Raw genomic sequence first — 18,698 nt, forward strand, 5'->3', positions numbered from 1 at the left:
ATATAGATTATCTGTGTGATTGTATGGAGCATGTGATTGAAGCCTAGCAGTGTAGCGTATTAGAGGAATCCTAATGCACATAGCAGACACAGAGGCAACGTAGCAGAGAGAACATGTGGCTGCTGGGTGCAGACGTTGTGGGCAGGCATGGTGGTCCTCCCAGTCCCAGTCTCTCACTCTCTCTCTGTGCTGCTCAAGACATTCTAGAGACTTAACCTCTCTTACTTTCTCCATTGTCTTTCTCTTTTTCGTTCACTCTCTACTAATTGAAATGTTTGTTTATGTATAGGGCCTTAGATATTCTGGATCCACCTCAGTGATAGGTAGGGTCCTGCTCTGAAACTCATCACAAACTACTTCCTGGTGTGTTCTCTCGACATTAAAACAAGCACACAGGGCAAGATATCAGCGGCTGAAGAGGAAATGGGAGAACGGATGTTCAGGGAACTGAGAAGATGAGGGGAAGGGGTGTGGGAGGGGAGGTTGGGGGTTTAGGGGAGGGGGTAGGGGGGGTGTCCCACTGTTGGAAACAGCAACATCCTCCTCTGTCTGACCTGCGAGTGGAGTGGAGCGATGTGGAGTGGAGGGCGAGAGCAGAGAGAGAGTTGAGCTGCCAGGCTTGCGCTGGCCTGTTAATAGGACAGAGTCCCCACCACATACAGCAGCAGCAGAGGCATGCACCCCTGTGCTTGGCACCGTTCCTCACTCCCTACTACCACTCTCTTCCTGCTGCTAGGAGGAGAAGGGGGTGGAGGGGAGGAGGGAGGGAGGGAGGGAGGGAGGGAGGGAGGGAGGGGAAGAGGGATGCAAAGCACACACCTTACCTCTCTCCCTCTCTCTCCCTCTGCACACACATCTCCACAGCAGCACCACCACCACACCACCCACTCTGACCCGGCATCACACAACTCGGTGGCCCCTGGACTGCAGCTAGGTGAGTGGGTAAATATTTACACTCCTCCAGCCTGTCTGTGTGTAAAAGTGTGTGTATATAATGTGTGTGTTCATAAGTGATTCTGTGTGTGTGTGTGTCTACCGTGAAGTATGTTTTGTGATGTGGTAGTCAAGCCAATGAGACTTGTCTCCTGTTCCAGGCCAAAACAAGTGTGTTTGTGTGTGTGTGTGTGTGTGTGTGTGTGTGTGTGTGTGTGTGTGTGTGTGTGTGTGTGTGTGTGTGTGTGTGTGTGTGTGTGTGTGTGTGTGTGTGTGTGTGTGTGTGTGTGTGTATGGTTGTGAATGCGTGTGTATTTTTGTGAATGCGTGTGTGGTTGTGAATGCGTGTGTGGTTGTGAATGTGTGTTTATTAATGGAGAGCTCCCTACTGCTGTGGGAGAGACTGATGAGGGGGAAGCTCTTTTTCATGCTAATTCAAGTTCTGAAACTGCCCAATGAAAAAGTGATTTGAACAATAAACTATATAATGTGTTATAGCATACTAAATGCATTAGTTTTGATGATGTCTTAGGTATTCTGTTAAACGTGTGAAGATGATCAAATCTAGTTCTCATCAACTGCAGAATAATTAGGATCTTGAGTAGAAAACTACACAAATTATTACTCAATGATTGTGGATCAATATTGTGAAAAGCACCAGTCTAAGATAGTCAGTGTACATTCTGTAATGATTCTTTCTTAAACAATAGTGAAATTAAGTCAATTGCTTGGCGTTAAGTGTGGTGATTGTAGAGATTGCAGAATTTTGCACATTCTTACATTAAAAATGTTAGTCATTTAGCAGACGCTCTTGTCCAGAGCGACTTACAGTTAGTGCATTCATCTTAAGCTAGCTAGTGACACAAAGTTTACCTGGTAAAGGAGAAATCTCCACCAGCTGCTCTGAGGATGGTAGGCTCAGCTGTTTGAAAGTGCCTCAGTGTGAAGGAGAAGGATTTGGTAGCTAGACCATTACTTACAAAGAACACATCAATTATGGTTATGGTCACTGAGGAAAAACAATGCATACTGAATGAGCCATGGAACAAACTACTTGAAGGCACTCTGGCACAAAGGTGACGGAGTCCCCAACGTGGTTATTAGAAACAATGTCTAAAGTGTCACTCATTCCGCAAAGACAGACCACATGCACTCTCTCTCCATTCCAAAACGTGAGTGACCTCTACTTAACTTCTCTCAGCCTCTATGTGTCTGTCTGCCTGCGCTCCTCTCTCTGCACTTGGTGTAAGCAGAGCGAGGTTGAGGACTCGTGGAGGGCAGCGGACAATTGAGTTGGATCAACATACCTTTTCCACTTCACATATGAACGTGAGAAGACTTGCTAAAGAAAGGATCAAAAAGGATGAGTCTGCCTGGGCCTTGCATCCAGACCAGACAGCCCTGGTCGGAGCAGCCCCAGCTCCCCACAGCCTCCCCAGGGACTGTCCTCTATCTGTCTGCTGCCAATGAAGGAAAAACACCCCTCCTCCCCTCTGTCCCCCTGAGGCCCACTGCTCAGGGGATGCTGGAGGTGTGGCAATGGGGAGACACACAGGGCTGTGTTTACTCTTCTCTGTGGCCCTGGGACGCCTTGTGAGGAGGAAGGCCTGTCTCACGGGCGACAGACTGAGGGGTCTGTGGGAGACTGTGTTGTCTGTGTGGGGAGAGAGAGAGTGAGTGTGTGTTTGGTAGCTGGATGTACTCCAGCTGTGTCTGGGAGGATAATGAACTCCAGGTGTTCCAGTGGGTAGTTTAAGACACCTGTCACCAATACATAGTGCCAGAAAAAGCCAGACTGCAAACAGGGCTAGACGATCTGTTTGCTTATTTTAAGAAGCCTACCTAAGTGGAGCTGTGGGCCTGATGAGGAGGAGAGACGGGACAGGGGGATGTGCAAGGGGGCCTTTCCTAGAATCGGAGCGTGACTGGATGTTTATGTCACTGGTGTGTGTGTGCTTGCATGAATGTATGTGAGTGTGTGTTTGAATGTGTGTGTTTGTGTTACCTTACAGTAAGCACCTGGGCCAGCCGGTGCATTTACACTGAGGTGGAAGAAACAAAGGCCTACCTGTGTGGAAGCCTAGGCCTTGAGTCAGGAAACTTACCTTAGTCAATCCAGCACTGAAACTTGTTTATCTTTTACATGCTGCTTTCATGGTCCAAATCCTGTCTCCAACACCTGTGCTCACTCAACAGCCTGCCTGTGTCACCACCTGACTATCTCAAGGTTTTATCCAAGTATACAGTGATTGCTAGTGCACTAAAATGTTTCAAGACATTTACGTTGAAGCCCACATGGGTCTGACATGAGTATGTTTCCTCTGAAACACCTGTAAGTGCTCTAATTTGGTCTGTTTAACACATTTGCATGGATAATCAACCCCTGATATATGTGAAAGCTAAGGACTGTTATAAAAGCGTGTTTTATACCGCAGCATACGGATATCTGGAGTAAGTAAAAATGTTGTGTTTGAATTGGGACTGGTGAACTTCTGTGAACAGAGTTTGCTCTTATCTTATAGTGCATCAGTACATCACGGTGGCAAGCTTCCTGCCATCCAGGACCAATATACTAGGAGGTGTCAAAGACTCCAGTCACCCAAGTCATAGACTGTTCTCTCTGCTACCACATGGCAAGTGGTACCGGAGCACCAAGTCTCGATCCAAAAGGCTCCTTAACAGCTTCTACCCCCAAGCCATAAAACCGCTGAACAATTCATCAAATGGCCACCCAGACTACATTTACATTGACACCCACCTTTGTTTTTACACTGCTGCTACTCGCTGTTTATTATCGATGCAAAGTCACTTTACCCCTACCTACATGTACAAATTACACTGACTAACCTGTGTCCCCGCACATTGACTCTGTATCGGTACCCCCTGTATATTGCCTCGTTATTTTTATTTTATTGTGTCACTTTTAAAATATATTTTTTTACCTGAGTTTATTTATTAAATATTTTCTTAACTCTATTTTCTTAAAACTGCATTGTTGGTTAAGGGCTTGTAAGAAAGCATTTCACGGTAAGGTCTACACCCATTGTATTCGGTGCATGTGACAAATAACGATTTGATATGATTGTGCCCTTGTTAAGAGTCGACTGTATCAGATATACCAAGTGTTTATTGAGGATGTCTTTCGAAATCAAAGTGTTTTCCCACTCTGTATGTCAGTACCTGATGTAGGATCATAATTTCAGCCAGTCTTATACAGCAGGAATATAAGGAAATTATAAGTATTATGTGTCTTATAACTTTAGAAGCCTTTTTAAACCTCACATGCATGTTAAATGTTCTCCTGCAACAGGGTGATCATATTAAGATCTTACATCTGTAGTTAATGTTTATGGGTGTGAGTCTTCAGCTCTTACTCTTCTGTCCCATCTGTATATTTTCTCTTGTCAGGATGCGGATCTGGTCGTGGGAACAATGTGGGGAGACTAGCCTGGTGCTACTGGGGTTCCTCACCCTGGGATTGTCTGTAGGGAACCTCTCAACCAGGGGACAGGTACGCTCTCCATCTCTCTCTTACTTTGTCTATGCATATGATGACCCATCTCCGGCCTCTCGCTTACACACACGCACGCACGCACGCACGCACGCACGCACGCACGCACGCACACACACACACACACACACACACACACACACACACACACACACACACACACACACACACACACACACACACACACACACACCTCTATCACTGACCTAATATCAGTCCGTCAGTCACAATGTTTGTTTGTCTTTCTTTCGCTCTGTTTTTCTCTATTTGCCAGTTGTTCACTCATACACTCTTGCTCCATCTTTCTGTCCCTCTCATCTTCTGACTGGTCCTTCTTACATGAGTTCTCCTATAAAAACCCACAGCTGTTTTCTCTCTTTTCCAAGGAGAGCACAGTAGATATAATTTGTCTCCACTTCACTCAGATTGTCAGAGTGGCTAGACATGCTTATAATTAGTCACACTCTGTGTACAGGGCCCTGTTCTGCTGTTGTTCTCTAAGGGTGCTTTATTGTGTCTAGGAGGATGGGGCAGCCTCCAACAGTCTGGAGGATGAGCTGGAGTCCACCACATTCTGGTGGGGGGAGTGGGCCAAGTGGACCGCCTGCACTCGCACCTGTGGAGGTGGGGTCATGTCCCAGGAGAGGCACTGTCTCAAACAGAGGTCAGTCCACTGAAAGAAATATTCTATTCTATACTGTTCTGTTCTATTGTTATTATATTCAATTATATTCTAACCTGTTATTTTAGCACATTCATTTAGCACATGTATTAAATGTATGTATTTTCTATCCAAAGAAAGAAAGCAGCCGCTGGTAGAGACAACATGACCTGCACTGGCACTTCGAAAAAATACCTCCTCTGTAACACCAAGGTTAGCATGCATCTAGTACTGCCACCCCTTTTCCTGTCGTTAGCAAAATGCATGTTGACACAATACCCCACAACCCAAAGTATATAATGCAGAAGTTATCACAGCTCTTTTTCTTATCAATTAAGATACAAATAGCTTAAAGGGGTAATCTGCAGGTATTACATACATTTCTAGACTTATAAAGTAATGATATGTACCCACTGATTTTTGAAGAATATAATTTATTATCAGGGCACAAGGTGAGACCTAGATGCAGACACAGGAGGCAGATGGTTGGAGTCTTACAATGTGTATTAATCAAAAAAGGGGTAAGCAAGAAAATGGTCGTGTACAGGCAAAAGGTCAAAGCCAGCTCAGAGTCCAATAGGTACCGAAGGGCAGGCAGATTCAAGGTCAGGGCAGGCAGGATGATCAGGAAGGTGGGAAAGTAGTCCAAAGTCAGGCAGTGGTCAAAACTGGGAAGACTAGCAAAAGAGAATAGAAAAGAAGTACGGGGGAAACCGCACCGGTTGGCTTGACTAAACATACATTACAAACTGGCACGGAGAGCCAGGAAACACAGGGATAAATACACTGGGGAAAATAAGCCACACCTGGAAGGGGTGGAGACAATCACAGGGACAGGTGAAACAGATCAGGGTGTGACACTTAGAAATGCTTCCGGAGCTTTGTTCAACTGCAGTACCAATCAGAACCCCAAATATAACATTGTTTAACTCCAATGTTTGTAAACAAAGTAAATGTAAACAAACACTGTCAGCCTATAGCCTCAAAACATGATTACAACTATAATCTATGAATATAGTCTATGCATTTGAGTGGTTAAATTTTTCCAGACCCATCCCTCAGCCTTTTCCTGAAACAGTGGAGGGGAACCCCCTTTGTTATTGTTTCAACAGCAGATTGCCCCTTTAAGGTTTAGTGCTGTGGCCATAAACCCTGGTCCTGAAGAGCAACAGGGTGAACAGGCTTTTGTTCCAGAGTTGCCACACCCTGTCACACCCTTTTATTACATATTGTAAAACCATTATAAAATAAAAAACACATGGAACAGACAGAAAAGTGTGTGTATATTTTCTGTCTTGTGCAGGACTGCCCTTCCTCTGGGAGAAGCTTCAGGGAAGAGCAGTGCTGGTCGTTCAACTCGCAGGTCTACAATGGCAGGAACTACCACTGGAAACCCCTGTATCCCGGTAAAACAACCATATTAAACCCACTCAGCTCTGTCATTCCCTCCTGTGTGGCCTGTCCTCGAGGCTCGTTATTACACTGTTAACGCTGACCTTTGTGTCCATCCATCCATCCACAGATGACTATGTCCATATCTCCAGTAACCCATGTGATCTGCACTGCACCACAGCCGACGGCCAGAGACAGCTGATGGTTCCTGCCCGAGACGGAACATCCTGCAAGTACAGCAACTACAGAGGGGTCTGTGTGGATGGCAGATGTGAGGTTAGGGAGCGCTTGTTTCTTCATCTGCCGAGGAAATGGCTTAGCATATTCTGTGAGAATGGCCGAAAGGCTTATTTTCCTGGTCACATGATAAAAGTGGATCAATACTTCTTCAACTGGCTTTGCATGTGCAGAGAATGATTCAAGAAGATAATGATCCTGTTTGTGTTAACATCATTTCTGCAGCCAATCGGGTGTGATGGAGTGCTCTTCTCGCCCAATACACTGGATACGTGTGGAGTGTGTCAGGGGGATGGCAGCAGCTGCAGCAGGGTCAATGGAAACTTCCGCCGCGAGGCCACCAGTTTGGGTATGAGTGTGTTCAACCTCAACCACAGACTCAGATAGATTGGGTGTGTGGGTGGGTGGATGTGTGGGCAAGGATAGAGGGTACTGATGGAGGAGATATGGCTCTCCACCTATTCCAAATCTTGAACACACCTATCAGGGACAAGCCCCCCAAATATGTCACTGAAAGATAACTACAGACAGTTCAGAGCTGAATCTGACAACAAGGTCTATGTGATTCTTAAGCTGACTCCTCTGATATCCAGGCTATTTAGTTGCAGGTAAAATGTAGTCATCATAATGTTTCCTGTTTCCTGTCTCCAAGGTTACTCCTTTATCACAACAATCCCTGAGGGTTCCTGGGACATCCAGATCATTGAGAGGAAGAAGTCAGCTGATGTTTTGGGTGGGTACTTCCTTTTTATCCTGCTCCCTATGCCATGTATACAAACATTTCTAATGTCTCCTGTTGGTACGGTGTGATGTCATTAGGATCCATATAATTTAATGACAAGAAGAAGGTGTAAAACATTTTATTCAAGATTTTCAGCAAATACAAAGGATATTTTCTCCCCCGCAATGGGATAACCATTAATATTGATAGTGGGACAGTGGGAAGTTACTAAAGGAAGTACATTAATCAACTGAAATTAATCAGATCATCTATATGCTTTAATTTCCTTCGTGATCTCTTGAAATGACTTTATTGTATTAATTTATGGTCATGTATGGGGAGTAGAAATTCCAGTTTACAGTGAACATCAAAGATTTGACCTTTCCATAGAGTCAACCAACCGGTCCTCCTCCAATGGTTCTCCATCCCCTCAATGAGACTATGTTCTATCCTATCTCCCACACAGCTGTGACTGATCAGGCGGGGAACTTCTTTTTCAATGGAAACTACAAGGTGGACAGCCCCCAGAACTTCCATGCGGCGGGGACCGTCTTCAAGTACCGGCGGCCCATGGATGTGTATGAGACGGGGATCGAGTACATCGTAGCCAAAGGGCCCATCAACCAGGCCATCAATGTTCTGGTATTGTATCCTGCTGAGGTCTGCTCTGCTCCCTCCCCTCGCCGAGCAGCCAGTGCCTCTGGGTAATCTCTAATTTAGAAATAGTGTACACGTATCCAGTAGGTGCAGGGTACAAAATCCCACGTAATTTCAACAAAAAAATCCTATGTGATGACGTTTAATCAACGTGGAAGACTGATTGGATTTTCAAAAAGTCATCAACGTAAGGGAATTGCTTCCTTTATAAATGCAATTGACTGAGTTTGGTAGGAGAGAGCAGGAGGGAATGGTGAGCTCTCTGGTGCTATTTTGTCTCCTCATAGGTGTGGAACCAGAATGGTCGTATCCCTTACATTACGTACGAGTACACCGTCCTACGGGAGTCCCTGTCCCCCATCCCTCAACCACCTGTCTACACCGGCCCCGACAGCACCACCCCTGGGGTTTCCGTGGAGATGGGCAGTATGGTGGCCCCCAACGAGAGCACGTATGACAAGGCGATACCTGAGACTCAGCAGAACCGTTTGTTGAAGAAGGGGGCTGAGATGGCAGGGGCCGAGGGCCAGGAGACCAATGAGGTGAATGAGGATACAGCAGCCATTGACTGTGACCAGAACAGCCCAACCCTTCCACAATACACAGGTAACAGCAATAACTAGAAACCAATATACCAATACAATAACTTAGAGAGAGAGAGAGAGAGAGAGAGAGAGAGAGAGAGAGAGAGAGAGAGAGAGAGAGAGAGAGAGAGAGAGAGAGAGAGAGAGAGAGAGAGAGAGAAAACAACACTGAGCTGCTGATGCGGGCCCCGACGCGCAGGACTATGTGCTATCGCTATCTGTAGCTGATGTGAGTAAGTTATTTAAGCATTTTAACCCTCGCAAGGCTGCCGGGCCATACGGCATCCCAATCTGCGTTCTCAGAGCAAGTGCAGACCAGCTGACTAGAGTGTTTACGGACATATTCAATCTCTCCATAACCCAGCCTGTTGTCCCCACTTGCTTCAAGATGTCCACCATTGTTCCTGTACCAAGAAAGTGAAGGTAACCGTAGTGCTCACTTCTTTCATCATGAAATGCTTTGAGAGGCTAGTTAAGGAGAGGCTAGTCATATCACTTCCACCTTACCCCACACCCTAGACCCATTACAATTTCCATATCGCAGCAACTCATCCATGGACTACGCAATTGCCATTGCACTACACACTGCCCCATCCCACCTGAACAAGATAAATACCTATGGAAGAATGCTGTTCATCGACTACAGCTCAGTTTTCAACACCATAGTGCCCTCCAAGCTTATCACTAAGCTTAGGGCCATGGGTCTGAACGCCTCCCTGTGCAACTGGGTCCTGGACTTCCTGACAACAACAACTCTGACGCTGATCCTCAACATGTGGGCCCCGCAGGGGTGCATGCTCAGCCCCCTCCTGTACTCCCTGTTCACCCATGACTGCGTGGCCTCGCACATCTCCAACTCAATCATCAGGTTTCCTGACGACACAACAGTGGTAGGTCTGATTACCAACAACGACGAGACAGTCCACAGGGAGGAAGTAAGAGCCCTGTCGGAGTGGTACCAGGAAAATAACCACTCCCTCAACGCCAACAAAACAAAGGAGCTGATCGTGAACTACAGGAGACAGCAGAGAGAGCACGCCCCCATTCACATCGACGGGGCCTCATCGGAGAGGGTCAAAAGCTTCAAGTTCCTCGGCATGCACATCACTGACAACCTGAAATGGTCCATTCACACAAACAGGTGCAACAGCGCCTCTCAAGCTCAGGAGGCTGAAGGAATTATGCCCCTAAGAAACTTAGGGAAACTTTATTCTTTAATCAGCACAACCATTTTCAGCTGTGCTAAAATAATTGCAAAAGGGTTTTCTAATGACCAATTAGCCTTTTAAAATTATAAACTTGGATTTGCTAATACAATGTGCCATTGGAACACAGGAGTGATGGTTACTGATAATGGGCCTCCGCACACGCCTATATAGATATTCCATAAAAAATCTGCCGTTTCCAGCTACAATAGTCCTTTACAACCTTTTTTTTACATTTGTATTTTATTTCACCTTTATTTACCCAGGTAGGCAAGTTGAGAACAAGTTCCCATTTAGAATTGCGACCTGGTCAAGATAAAGCAAAGCAGTTCAACACATACAACAACACAGAGTTACACATGGAGTGTAAACAAACACGAGTATGAAGCGAGGGCCAGCCAACGAGAGCATACAGGTCGCAGTGGTGGGTAGTACATGGGGCTTTGTTGACAAAACGGATGGCACTGTGATAGACTGCATCCAATTTATTGAATAGGGTATTGGAGGTTATTTTGTAAATGACATCGCCGAAGTTGAGGATCGGTAGGATGGTCAGTTTTACAAGGGTATGTTTGGCAGCATGAGTGAAGGATGCTTTGTTGCGAAATAGGAAGCCAATTCTAGATTTAACTTTGGATTGGAGAGGTTTGATGTGAGTCTGGAAGGAGAGTTTACAGTCCAACCAGACACCTAGGTATTTGTAGTTGTCCACATATTCTAAGTCAGAACCGTCCAGCTTAGTGATGTTGGACGGGCGGGCAGGTGCAGGCAGCGATCGGTTGAAGAGCATGCATTTACTTTTACTTGTATTTAAGAGCAATTGGAGGCCACGGAAGGAGAGTTGTATGGCATTGAAGCTCGTCTGGAGGGTTGTTAACACAGTGTCCAAAGAAGGGCCAGATGTATACAGAATGGTGTTGTCTGCGTAGAGGTGGATCAGAGACTCACCAGCAGCAAGAGCAACATCATTGATGTATACAGAGAAGAGAGTCGGTCCAAGAATTGAACCCTGATGCAGCCCCATAGAGACCGCCAGAGGCCCAGACAACAGGTTTGACACACTGAACTCTATCAGAGAAGTAGTTGGTGAACCAGGCGAGGCAATCATTTGAGAAACCAAGGCTATCGAGTCTGCCGATGAGGATGTGGTGATTGACAGAGTCGAAAGCCTTGGCCAGATCAATGAACACGGCTGCCCAGTATTGTCTCTTACCGATAGCGGTTAAGATATCGTTTAGGACCCTGAGCGTGATTAAGGTGCACCCATGACCAGCTCTGAAACCAGATTGCATAGCAGAGAAGGTATGGTGGGATTGGAAATGGTCAGTAATCTTTTTGTTGACTTGGCTTTCGAAGAAAGGCAGGGTATGATAGATATAGGTCTGTAGCAGTTTGGGTCAAGAGTGTCCCCCCCCTTTGAAGAGGGGGATGACCGCAGCTGCTTTCCAATCCTTGGGAATCTCAAATAACACGAAAGAGAGGTTGAACAGGCTAGTAATAGGGGTTGCAACAATTTTGGCAGATAATTTTAGAAAGAAAGGGTCCAGACTGTCTATTGAAATTCTCAATTATAGTGGATTTATCGGTGGTGACAGTGTTTCCTATCCTCAGTGCAGTGGGCAGCTGGGAGGAGGTGTTCTTATTCTCCATGGACTTTACAGTGTCCCAGAACTTTTTTGAGTTTGTGTTGCAGGAAGCAAATTTCTGCTTGAAAAGGATAGCCTTGGTTTTTCTAACTGCCTGTGTATATTGGTTTCTAGCTTCCCTGAAAAGGTGCAAATGACGGGGGCTGTTTGATGCTAATGCAGAACGCCATAGGATGTTTTTGTGTTGGTTAAGGGCAATCAGGTCTATAGAGAACCAAGGGCTATATCTGTTCCTGGTTCTACATTTCTTGAATGGGGCATGCTTATTTAAGATGGTGAGGAAGACATTTTTTTTAAATAACCAGGTATCCTCTACTGACGGGATGAGGTCAATATCCTTCCAGGATACCTGGGCCAGGTCGATTAGAAAGGCCTGCTCGCTGAAGTGCTTCAGGGAGCATTTGATAGTGATGAGTGGAGGTCGTTTGACCGCTGACCCATGACGGATGCAGGCAATGAGGCAGGGATTGCTGAGATCTTGGTTGAAAACAGCAGAGGTGTATTTAGAGGGCAAGTTGATTAGGATGATATCTATGAGGGTGCCAGTGTTTATGGCTTTGGGGTGGTACCTGGTAGGTTCATTGATAATTTGTGTGAGATTGAGGGCATCAAGCTTAGATTGTAGGATGGCTGGGGTGTTAAGCATGTTCCAGTTTAGGTCACCTAGCAGCACGAGCTCTGAAGATAGATGGGAGGCAATCAGTTCACATATGGTTTCCAGAGCACAGCTGGGGGCATAGGGTGGTCTATAGCAGGCGGCAACGGTGAGAGACTTGTTTTTAGAGAGGTGGATTTTTAAAAGGAGAAGTTCAAATTGTTTGGGTACAGACCTGGATAGAAGGACAGAACTCTGCAGGCTATCTCTGCAGTAGATTGCAACACCGCCTCCTTTGGCCGTTCTATGTTGTTTGAAAATGTTGTAGTTAGGGATGAAGATTTCAGATTTTTTGGTGGTTTTCCTAAGCAAGGATTCAGATACGGCTAGAACATCCGGGTTGGCAGAGTGTGCTAAAGCAGTGAATAAAACAAACTTAGGGAGGAGGCTTCTAATGTTAACATGCATGAAACCAAGGCTATTACGGTTACAGATGTCATCAAAAGAGAGCGCCTGGGGAATAGGCACTGCAGGGCCTGGATTCACCTCTACATCACCAGAGGAACAGAGGAGGAGTAGGATAAGGGTACGGCTAAAAGCTATGAGAATTGGTCGTCTAGAATGTCTGGAACAGAGAGTAAAAGGAGGTTTCTGGGGGCGATAAAATAGCTTCAAGGTATAACGTACAGACAAAGGTATGGTAGGATGTGAATACAGTGGAGGTAAACCTAGGTATTGAGTGATGATGAGAGAGATATTGTCTCTAGAAACATTGAAACCAGGTGATGTCATCGCATGTGTGATTGGTGGAACTGAAAGGTTGGGTAAGGTATAATGAGCAGGGCTAGAGGCTCTACAGTGAAATAAACCAATAAACACTTACCAGAACAGCAATGGACAAGGCATATTTACATTAAGGAGAGGCATGCTTAGTAGAGTGATCTTAAAACATGTTCCACAGCGGGACCAGTGGTAGTGCTCCTCTTCTCTAACTGGTTAAAACATGTTCCACAGCGGGACCAGTTGTAGTGCTCCCCTTCTCTAACTGGATGAGGTTCCAGTTAGTAATGAGGTTGGTTGGGGTAACAGCGATTCAGACAGCTAGCCGGGCCATCGGTAGCAAGCTAGCATAGGATGGAGGTCTGTTTTAGCCACCTCATGCGTTTCCTTCGGTAGATTAGTGGGGTTCCGTGTGGTAGAGGGGATCAATCCAATTGGAAAATAAATATAGTTATCGTGACCCATGAAAAATTGTCCGATTGATCTGTTCAGATAGCAGCCGATAAGACAGTTAACGATTAGCGGGCCGCAGATGGGCGTTCAGGTAACGTCGCGACGGAGTGGCCAGTTGGATAACTCCCTCGGGCAGATAACATCGGTAGTCCAGTCGTGAAGGCCCAGTGGGGATCCAAGTCGGCAGTAAAATGGTTCCGGATAGGTGATTGTAGCCCAGGAGTGGCTGATGGAACTCTTCAGCTGGCTAGCTCTGGAATAATTGATGTTTGCTCCGGGATCGACGTAAGCCAATAGTCACACAGATAGCAGCTAGCTAGCTGCAAGATCCAGGTGTAAATGTCCAGAACTTTCGGTTGAAATCCGGGGATCCGGGGATATAGGTCCGGTATGTTCTGGTCTGAGTCGCGTTGTACAAAACTGCCGATAGCTTTGCGACTGGCGATAGCTGATGACCATCAACCGTGGTTAGCTGAATACTAACGTTAGCCAGTAAACTGGCTAGCTTATGGCTAGCTTCTGGTTAGCATCTGGTTAGCTTCTGGCTAGCTTCTATTGTGGATTTCAGATTTGAGGTAAATAATACTTTTTTTAAATTGGTGAGGCGGGTTGCAGGAGGGTGTTTTGAAGTTGAGTTTTTGGAAAAGAAAATATATAAAAGACATGCGAAGAAAGATGTAAATATATATATATACAGTATATACGGGACACGACAAGATGAGGACAAAGGACGTCTGACTGCTATGCCATCTTGGAGAGATGACATTAACAATGTCTACACTGTATTTTTGATCAATTTTATGTTATTTTAAAATGGATAAAAAAAGTGATTTTCTTTCAAAAACAAGGACATTTCTAAGCGACCCCAAATGTTTGAATGGTAGTGTATAACAAATACATACTGTACAAATAAAAATAGAGAAATCTCTCAATATCAGAACGAGCAATGTCATTTTTCATAATTTCTCAATTTTTATTTGTATGTATTTGTTACTTTTATTGCTAGGTATTACTGCACTGTTTGAAACTAGAAACAAGCATTTCACTGCACCTGCAATAACATCTGCAAATCTGTGTTTGTAACAAATAAACTTTATTGGTTATCAGATGAGATTTAATTTTTTTTTTTTTTTAATGTAAGAGCATCCTCTCTGCTGGCCCTTTTGAGTCCTGCATTATTCACAGACGTACATACAAAGATGAGCGAGGATCGATGAAAACTTCAGGGAGCCCTGGAATTTTCTCCTTTTTAAAAATGGCTGCATCACAAACATGAGTGGTAATAGGTGCAGGCCTGCCTGCTACCTGCCTGCAGCAAGGTCTCAGACAGCCACTCTACTCGGACTGTGGGACAGTTCTGCAGGGAGTTTGGCCACTGGGTGAGACTGACATGGAACCCAAACCGTCTGCGCGCGTGATCGTGCATACATTTATTTTGTCCCCCTACACCAAACACTATCACGACACGCAGGTTTGCTGTTGCTAGCTAATTTGTCCTGGGATATAAACATGAGGTTTTTATTTGACCTGAAATGCACAAGGTCCTCTACTCCGACAATTAACCTCTTGCTCCTACCTGGCACGCAGGCGTCCCATCTAGAGCTCTGGAAATGCAAATGCGCTACGCTAAATGCTAATAGTATTAGTTAAAACTCAAACGTTCATTAAAATACACATGCAGGGTATTGAATTAAAGCTACACTCGTTGTGAATCCAGGCAACAAGTCAGATTTTTAAAATGCTTTTCGGCGAAAGCATGAGAAGCTATTATCTGATAGCATGTAACACCCCAAAAGACCCGCAGGGGACGGAAACAAAATAATTAGCATAGTCGTCGCTACACAAACCGCACAAATAAAATATAAAACATTCATTACCTTTGACCATCTTCTTTGTTGGCACTCCTAGATGTCCCATAATCACTATTGGGTCTTTTTTTCGATTAAATCGGTCCATATATAGCCTAGATATCGATCTATGAAGACTGTGTGATAAACGGAAAAAAATAGCGTTTCATAACTTAACGTCATTTTTTAAAATTAAAAAAGTTGACGATAAACTTTCACAAAACACTTCGAAATACTTTTGTAATGCAACTTTAGGTATTAGTACACGTTAATAAGCGATAAAATTCATCAGGAGTCAATTCTATAGGTGTCTGTCTCGAAAAAATGTCTGGAGAGAGCTCGACCAAAACATCCGGTCGGAGACCGGAGGGAATCGGTTCCCTTGATTCGGTATGACCAAGAATCAAAGCTGAATCAAATGACAAGACTCTAGACAACGTGTGGAAGCTGTAGGCACTGCAACCTCGGCCTCATTTAATTCGGTTCACTTTGAACAATTCCTTGAAGTCGCGCATGGATATTTATTTCCATTTTCAGTGATCAGATTTTCCTGCACTTTTCGATGAAACGCACGTTCTGTTATAGTCACAGCCGTGATTTAACCAGTTTTATAAACGTCTGAGTGTTTTCTATCCACACATACTAATCATATGCATATACTATATTCCTGGCCTGAGTAGCAGGGCGCTGAAGTGTTGCACGATTTTTAACAGAATGTTAATCCATACATAAAACGGTCAACCGAATCGTTTCTAGTCATCTCTCCTCCTTCCAGGCTTTTTCATCGTTTAACTTATACGGTGATTGGCATCTAAACTTTCATAATATTACCACAACAACCAGCAACAGTTCATCTTTCAATCACCCACGTGGGTATAACCAATAAGGAGATGACACGTGGGTACTTGCTTCTTTAAACCAATGAGGAGATGGGAGAGGCAGGACTTGCAGCGCGATCTGCGTCAGAAATAGAAAGGACTTCTATTTTAGCCCTTGTCAACGCAGACGCACGTTGACGCGCGCGAGCAGTGTGGGTGCAATAATTGAATACCGCGAGTGGTGTAGTCAGGGTATGAGGCCCTCTCTACTACCGTTAGGAATGTGCAGAAAGGCTTTGTGTGTTGTTTTGTTGTTGTGTACAAACTGCACATAAAATGTCTCTTTACATACTCTATAAAAAGCACCAGGAGTTCTTCTTGACCACCTGACCAGGAAACACATCTTGTTCGTCTTAGTAAACTCAGCATAAAAAGAAACGTCCTCTCACTGTCAACTGCATTTATATTCAGTAAACTTAACATGTGTAAATATTTGTATGAACATAACAAGATTCAATATCTGAGACATAAACTGAACAAGTTCCACAGACATGTGACTAACAGAAATGGAATAATGTGTCCCTGAACAAGGGGGGCAAAATCAAAAGTAACAGCCAGTATCTGGTGTGGCCACCAACTGCATTAAGTACCTCCTCGTGGACTGCACCAGATTTGCCAGAGTGTTACCCCACTCTTCCACCAAGAAACCTGCAAGTTCCCTGTCATTTCTGGGGGGAATGGCCCTAGCCCTCATCCCTCCGATCCAACAGGTCCCAGACGTGCTCAATGGGGATTGAGATCCGGGCTCTTTGCTGGCCATGGCAGAACACTGACATTCCTGTCACACACAGAACGAGCAGTATGGCTGGTGGCATTGTCATGCTGGAGGGTCATGTCAGGATGAGCCTGCAGGAAGTATACCACATGAGGGAGGAGGATGTTTTCTCTGTAACGCACAGCATTGAGATTGCATGCAATGACAACAAGCTCAGTCCGATAATGCTGTGACACACTGCCCCAAACCATGACGGACCCTCCACCTCCAAATCGATCCGGCTCCAGAGTACAGGCCTCGGTGTAACGCTCATTCCTTCGACGATAAACGCGAATTCGACCATGACCCCTGGTGAAACAAAACCGCGACTCGTCAGTGAAGAGCACTTTTTCTGTTAAAGCTAACTCTCTCTCCTCTGCTCTCATCCTTCTAGACCTATCGGCTGCCTTCGATACTGTGAACCATCAGATCCTCCTCTCCACCCTCTCCGAGTTGGGCATCTCCGGCGCGGCCCACGCTTGGATTGCGTCCTACCTGACAGGTCGCTCCTACCAGGTGGCGTGGCGAGAATCTGTCTCCTCACCACGCGCTCTCACCACTGGTGTCCCCCAGGGCTCTGTTCTAGGCCCTCTCCTATTCTCGCTATACACCAAGTCACTTGGCTCTGTCATAACCTCACATGGTCTCTCCTATCATTGCTATGCAGACGACACACAATTAATCTTCTCCTTTCCCCCTTCTGATGGCCAGGTGGCGAATCGCATCTCTGCATGTCTGGCAGACATATCAGTGTGGATGACGGATCACCACCTCAAGCTGAACCTCGGCAAGACGGAGCTGCTCTTCCTCCCGGGAAGGACTGCCCGTTCCATGATCTCGCCATCACGGTTGACAACTCCATTGTGTCCTCCTCCCAGAGCGCTAAGAACCTTGGCGTGATCCTGGACAACACCCTGTCGTTCTCAACTAACATCAAGGCGGTGGCCCGTTCCTGTAGGTTCATGCTCTACAACATCCGCAGAGTACGACCCTGCCTCACACAGGAAGCGGCGCAGGTCCTAATCCAGGCACTTGTCATCTCCCGTCTGGATTACTGCAACTCGCTGTTGGCTGGGCTCCCTGCCTGTGCCATTAAACCCCTACAACTCATCCAGAACGCCGCAGCCCGTCTGGTGTTCAACCTTCCCAAGTTCTCTCACATCACCCCGCTCCTCCGCTCTCTCCACTGGCTTCCAGTTGAAGCTCGCATCCGCTACAAGACCTTGGTGCTTGCCTACGGAGCTGTGAGGGGAACGGCACCTCAGTACCTCCAGGCTCTGATCAGGCCCTACACCCAAACAAGGGCACTGCGTTCATCCACCTCTGGCCTGCTCGCCTCCCTACCACTGAGGAAGTACAGTTCCCGCTCAGCCCAGTCAAAACTGTTCGCTGCTCTGGCCCCCCAATGGTGGAACAAACTCCCTCACGACGCCAGGACAGCGGAGTCAATCACCACCTTCCGGAGACACCTGAAACCCCACCTCTTTAAGGAATACCTAGGATAGGATAAGTAATCCTTCTCACCCCCCCCCCCTTTAAGATTTAGATGCACTATTGTAAAGTGACTGTTCTACTGGATGTCATAAGGTGAATGCACCAATTTGTAAGTCGCTCTGGATAAGAGCGTCTGCTAAATGACTTAAATGTAAATGTAAATGTTAAAGCAATGAAATGACGTCATGATCTGTATATAAACTGTTGTTCGTGGTTAAGTGGCAGCGTGCTCCGAGAATAAATTCTGTTATCTATTATTGAAAGTCTGGTCTGCGTCTATTTTCTGCAAACAAGAATCTTACAAATTCTCATAAAATAGATAGGTTTTCAATTAATGAAAGCACATTGGC

At 45.6% G+C, this 18,698-nt stretch overlaps 1 protein-coding gene across 1 annotated transcript in view; it reads left to right on the plus strand.

Moving 5' to 3' along the window:
* Positions 1 to 851: 851 nt before the first annotated feature.
* Positions 852 to 18,698, plus strand: part of LOC118394043 (ADAMTS-like protein 2) — a 29,193-nt gene continuing 11,346 nt past the window's right edge. Inside the window, exons 1-10 of the mRNA XM_052461355.1 lie at positions 852 to 934; positions 4,342 to 4,444; positions 4,966 to 5,108; positions 5,243 to 5,318; positions 6,409 to 6,511; positions 6,628 to 6,773; positions 6,960 to 7,083; positions 7,387 to 7,467; positions 7,922 to 8,097; positions 8,400 to 8,718. Coding sequence (XP_052317315.1) covers positions 4,343 to 4,444; positions 4,966 to 5,108; positions 5,243 to 5,318; positions 6,409 to 6,511; positions 6,628 to 6,773; positions 6,960 to 7,083; positions 7,387 to 7,467; positions 7,922 to 8,097; positions 8,400 to 8,718 — 1,270 coding nt within the window. The 5' untranslated portion in view covers positions 852 to 934; position 4,342. The remainder of the gene's footprint in view (positions 935 to 4,341; positions 4,445 to 4,965; positions 5,109 to 5,242; positions 5,319 to 6,408; positions 6,512 to 6,627; positions 6,774 to 6,959; positions 7,084 to 7,386; positions 7,468 to 7,921; positions 8,098 to 8,399; positions 8,719 to 18,698) is intronic.

The sequence above is a fragment of the Oncorhynchus keta genome, chromosome 14 (assembly GCF_023373465.1).
Source record: "Oncorhynchus keta strain PuntledgeMale-10-30-2019 chromosome 14, Oket_V2, whole genome shotgun sequence".
NCBI lineage: Eukaryota > Metazoa > Chordata > Actinopteri > Salmoniformes > Salmonidae > Oncorhynchus > Oncorhynchus keta.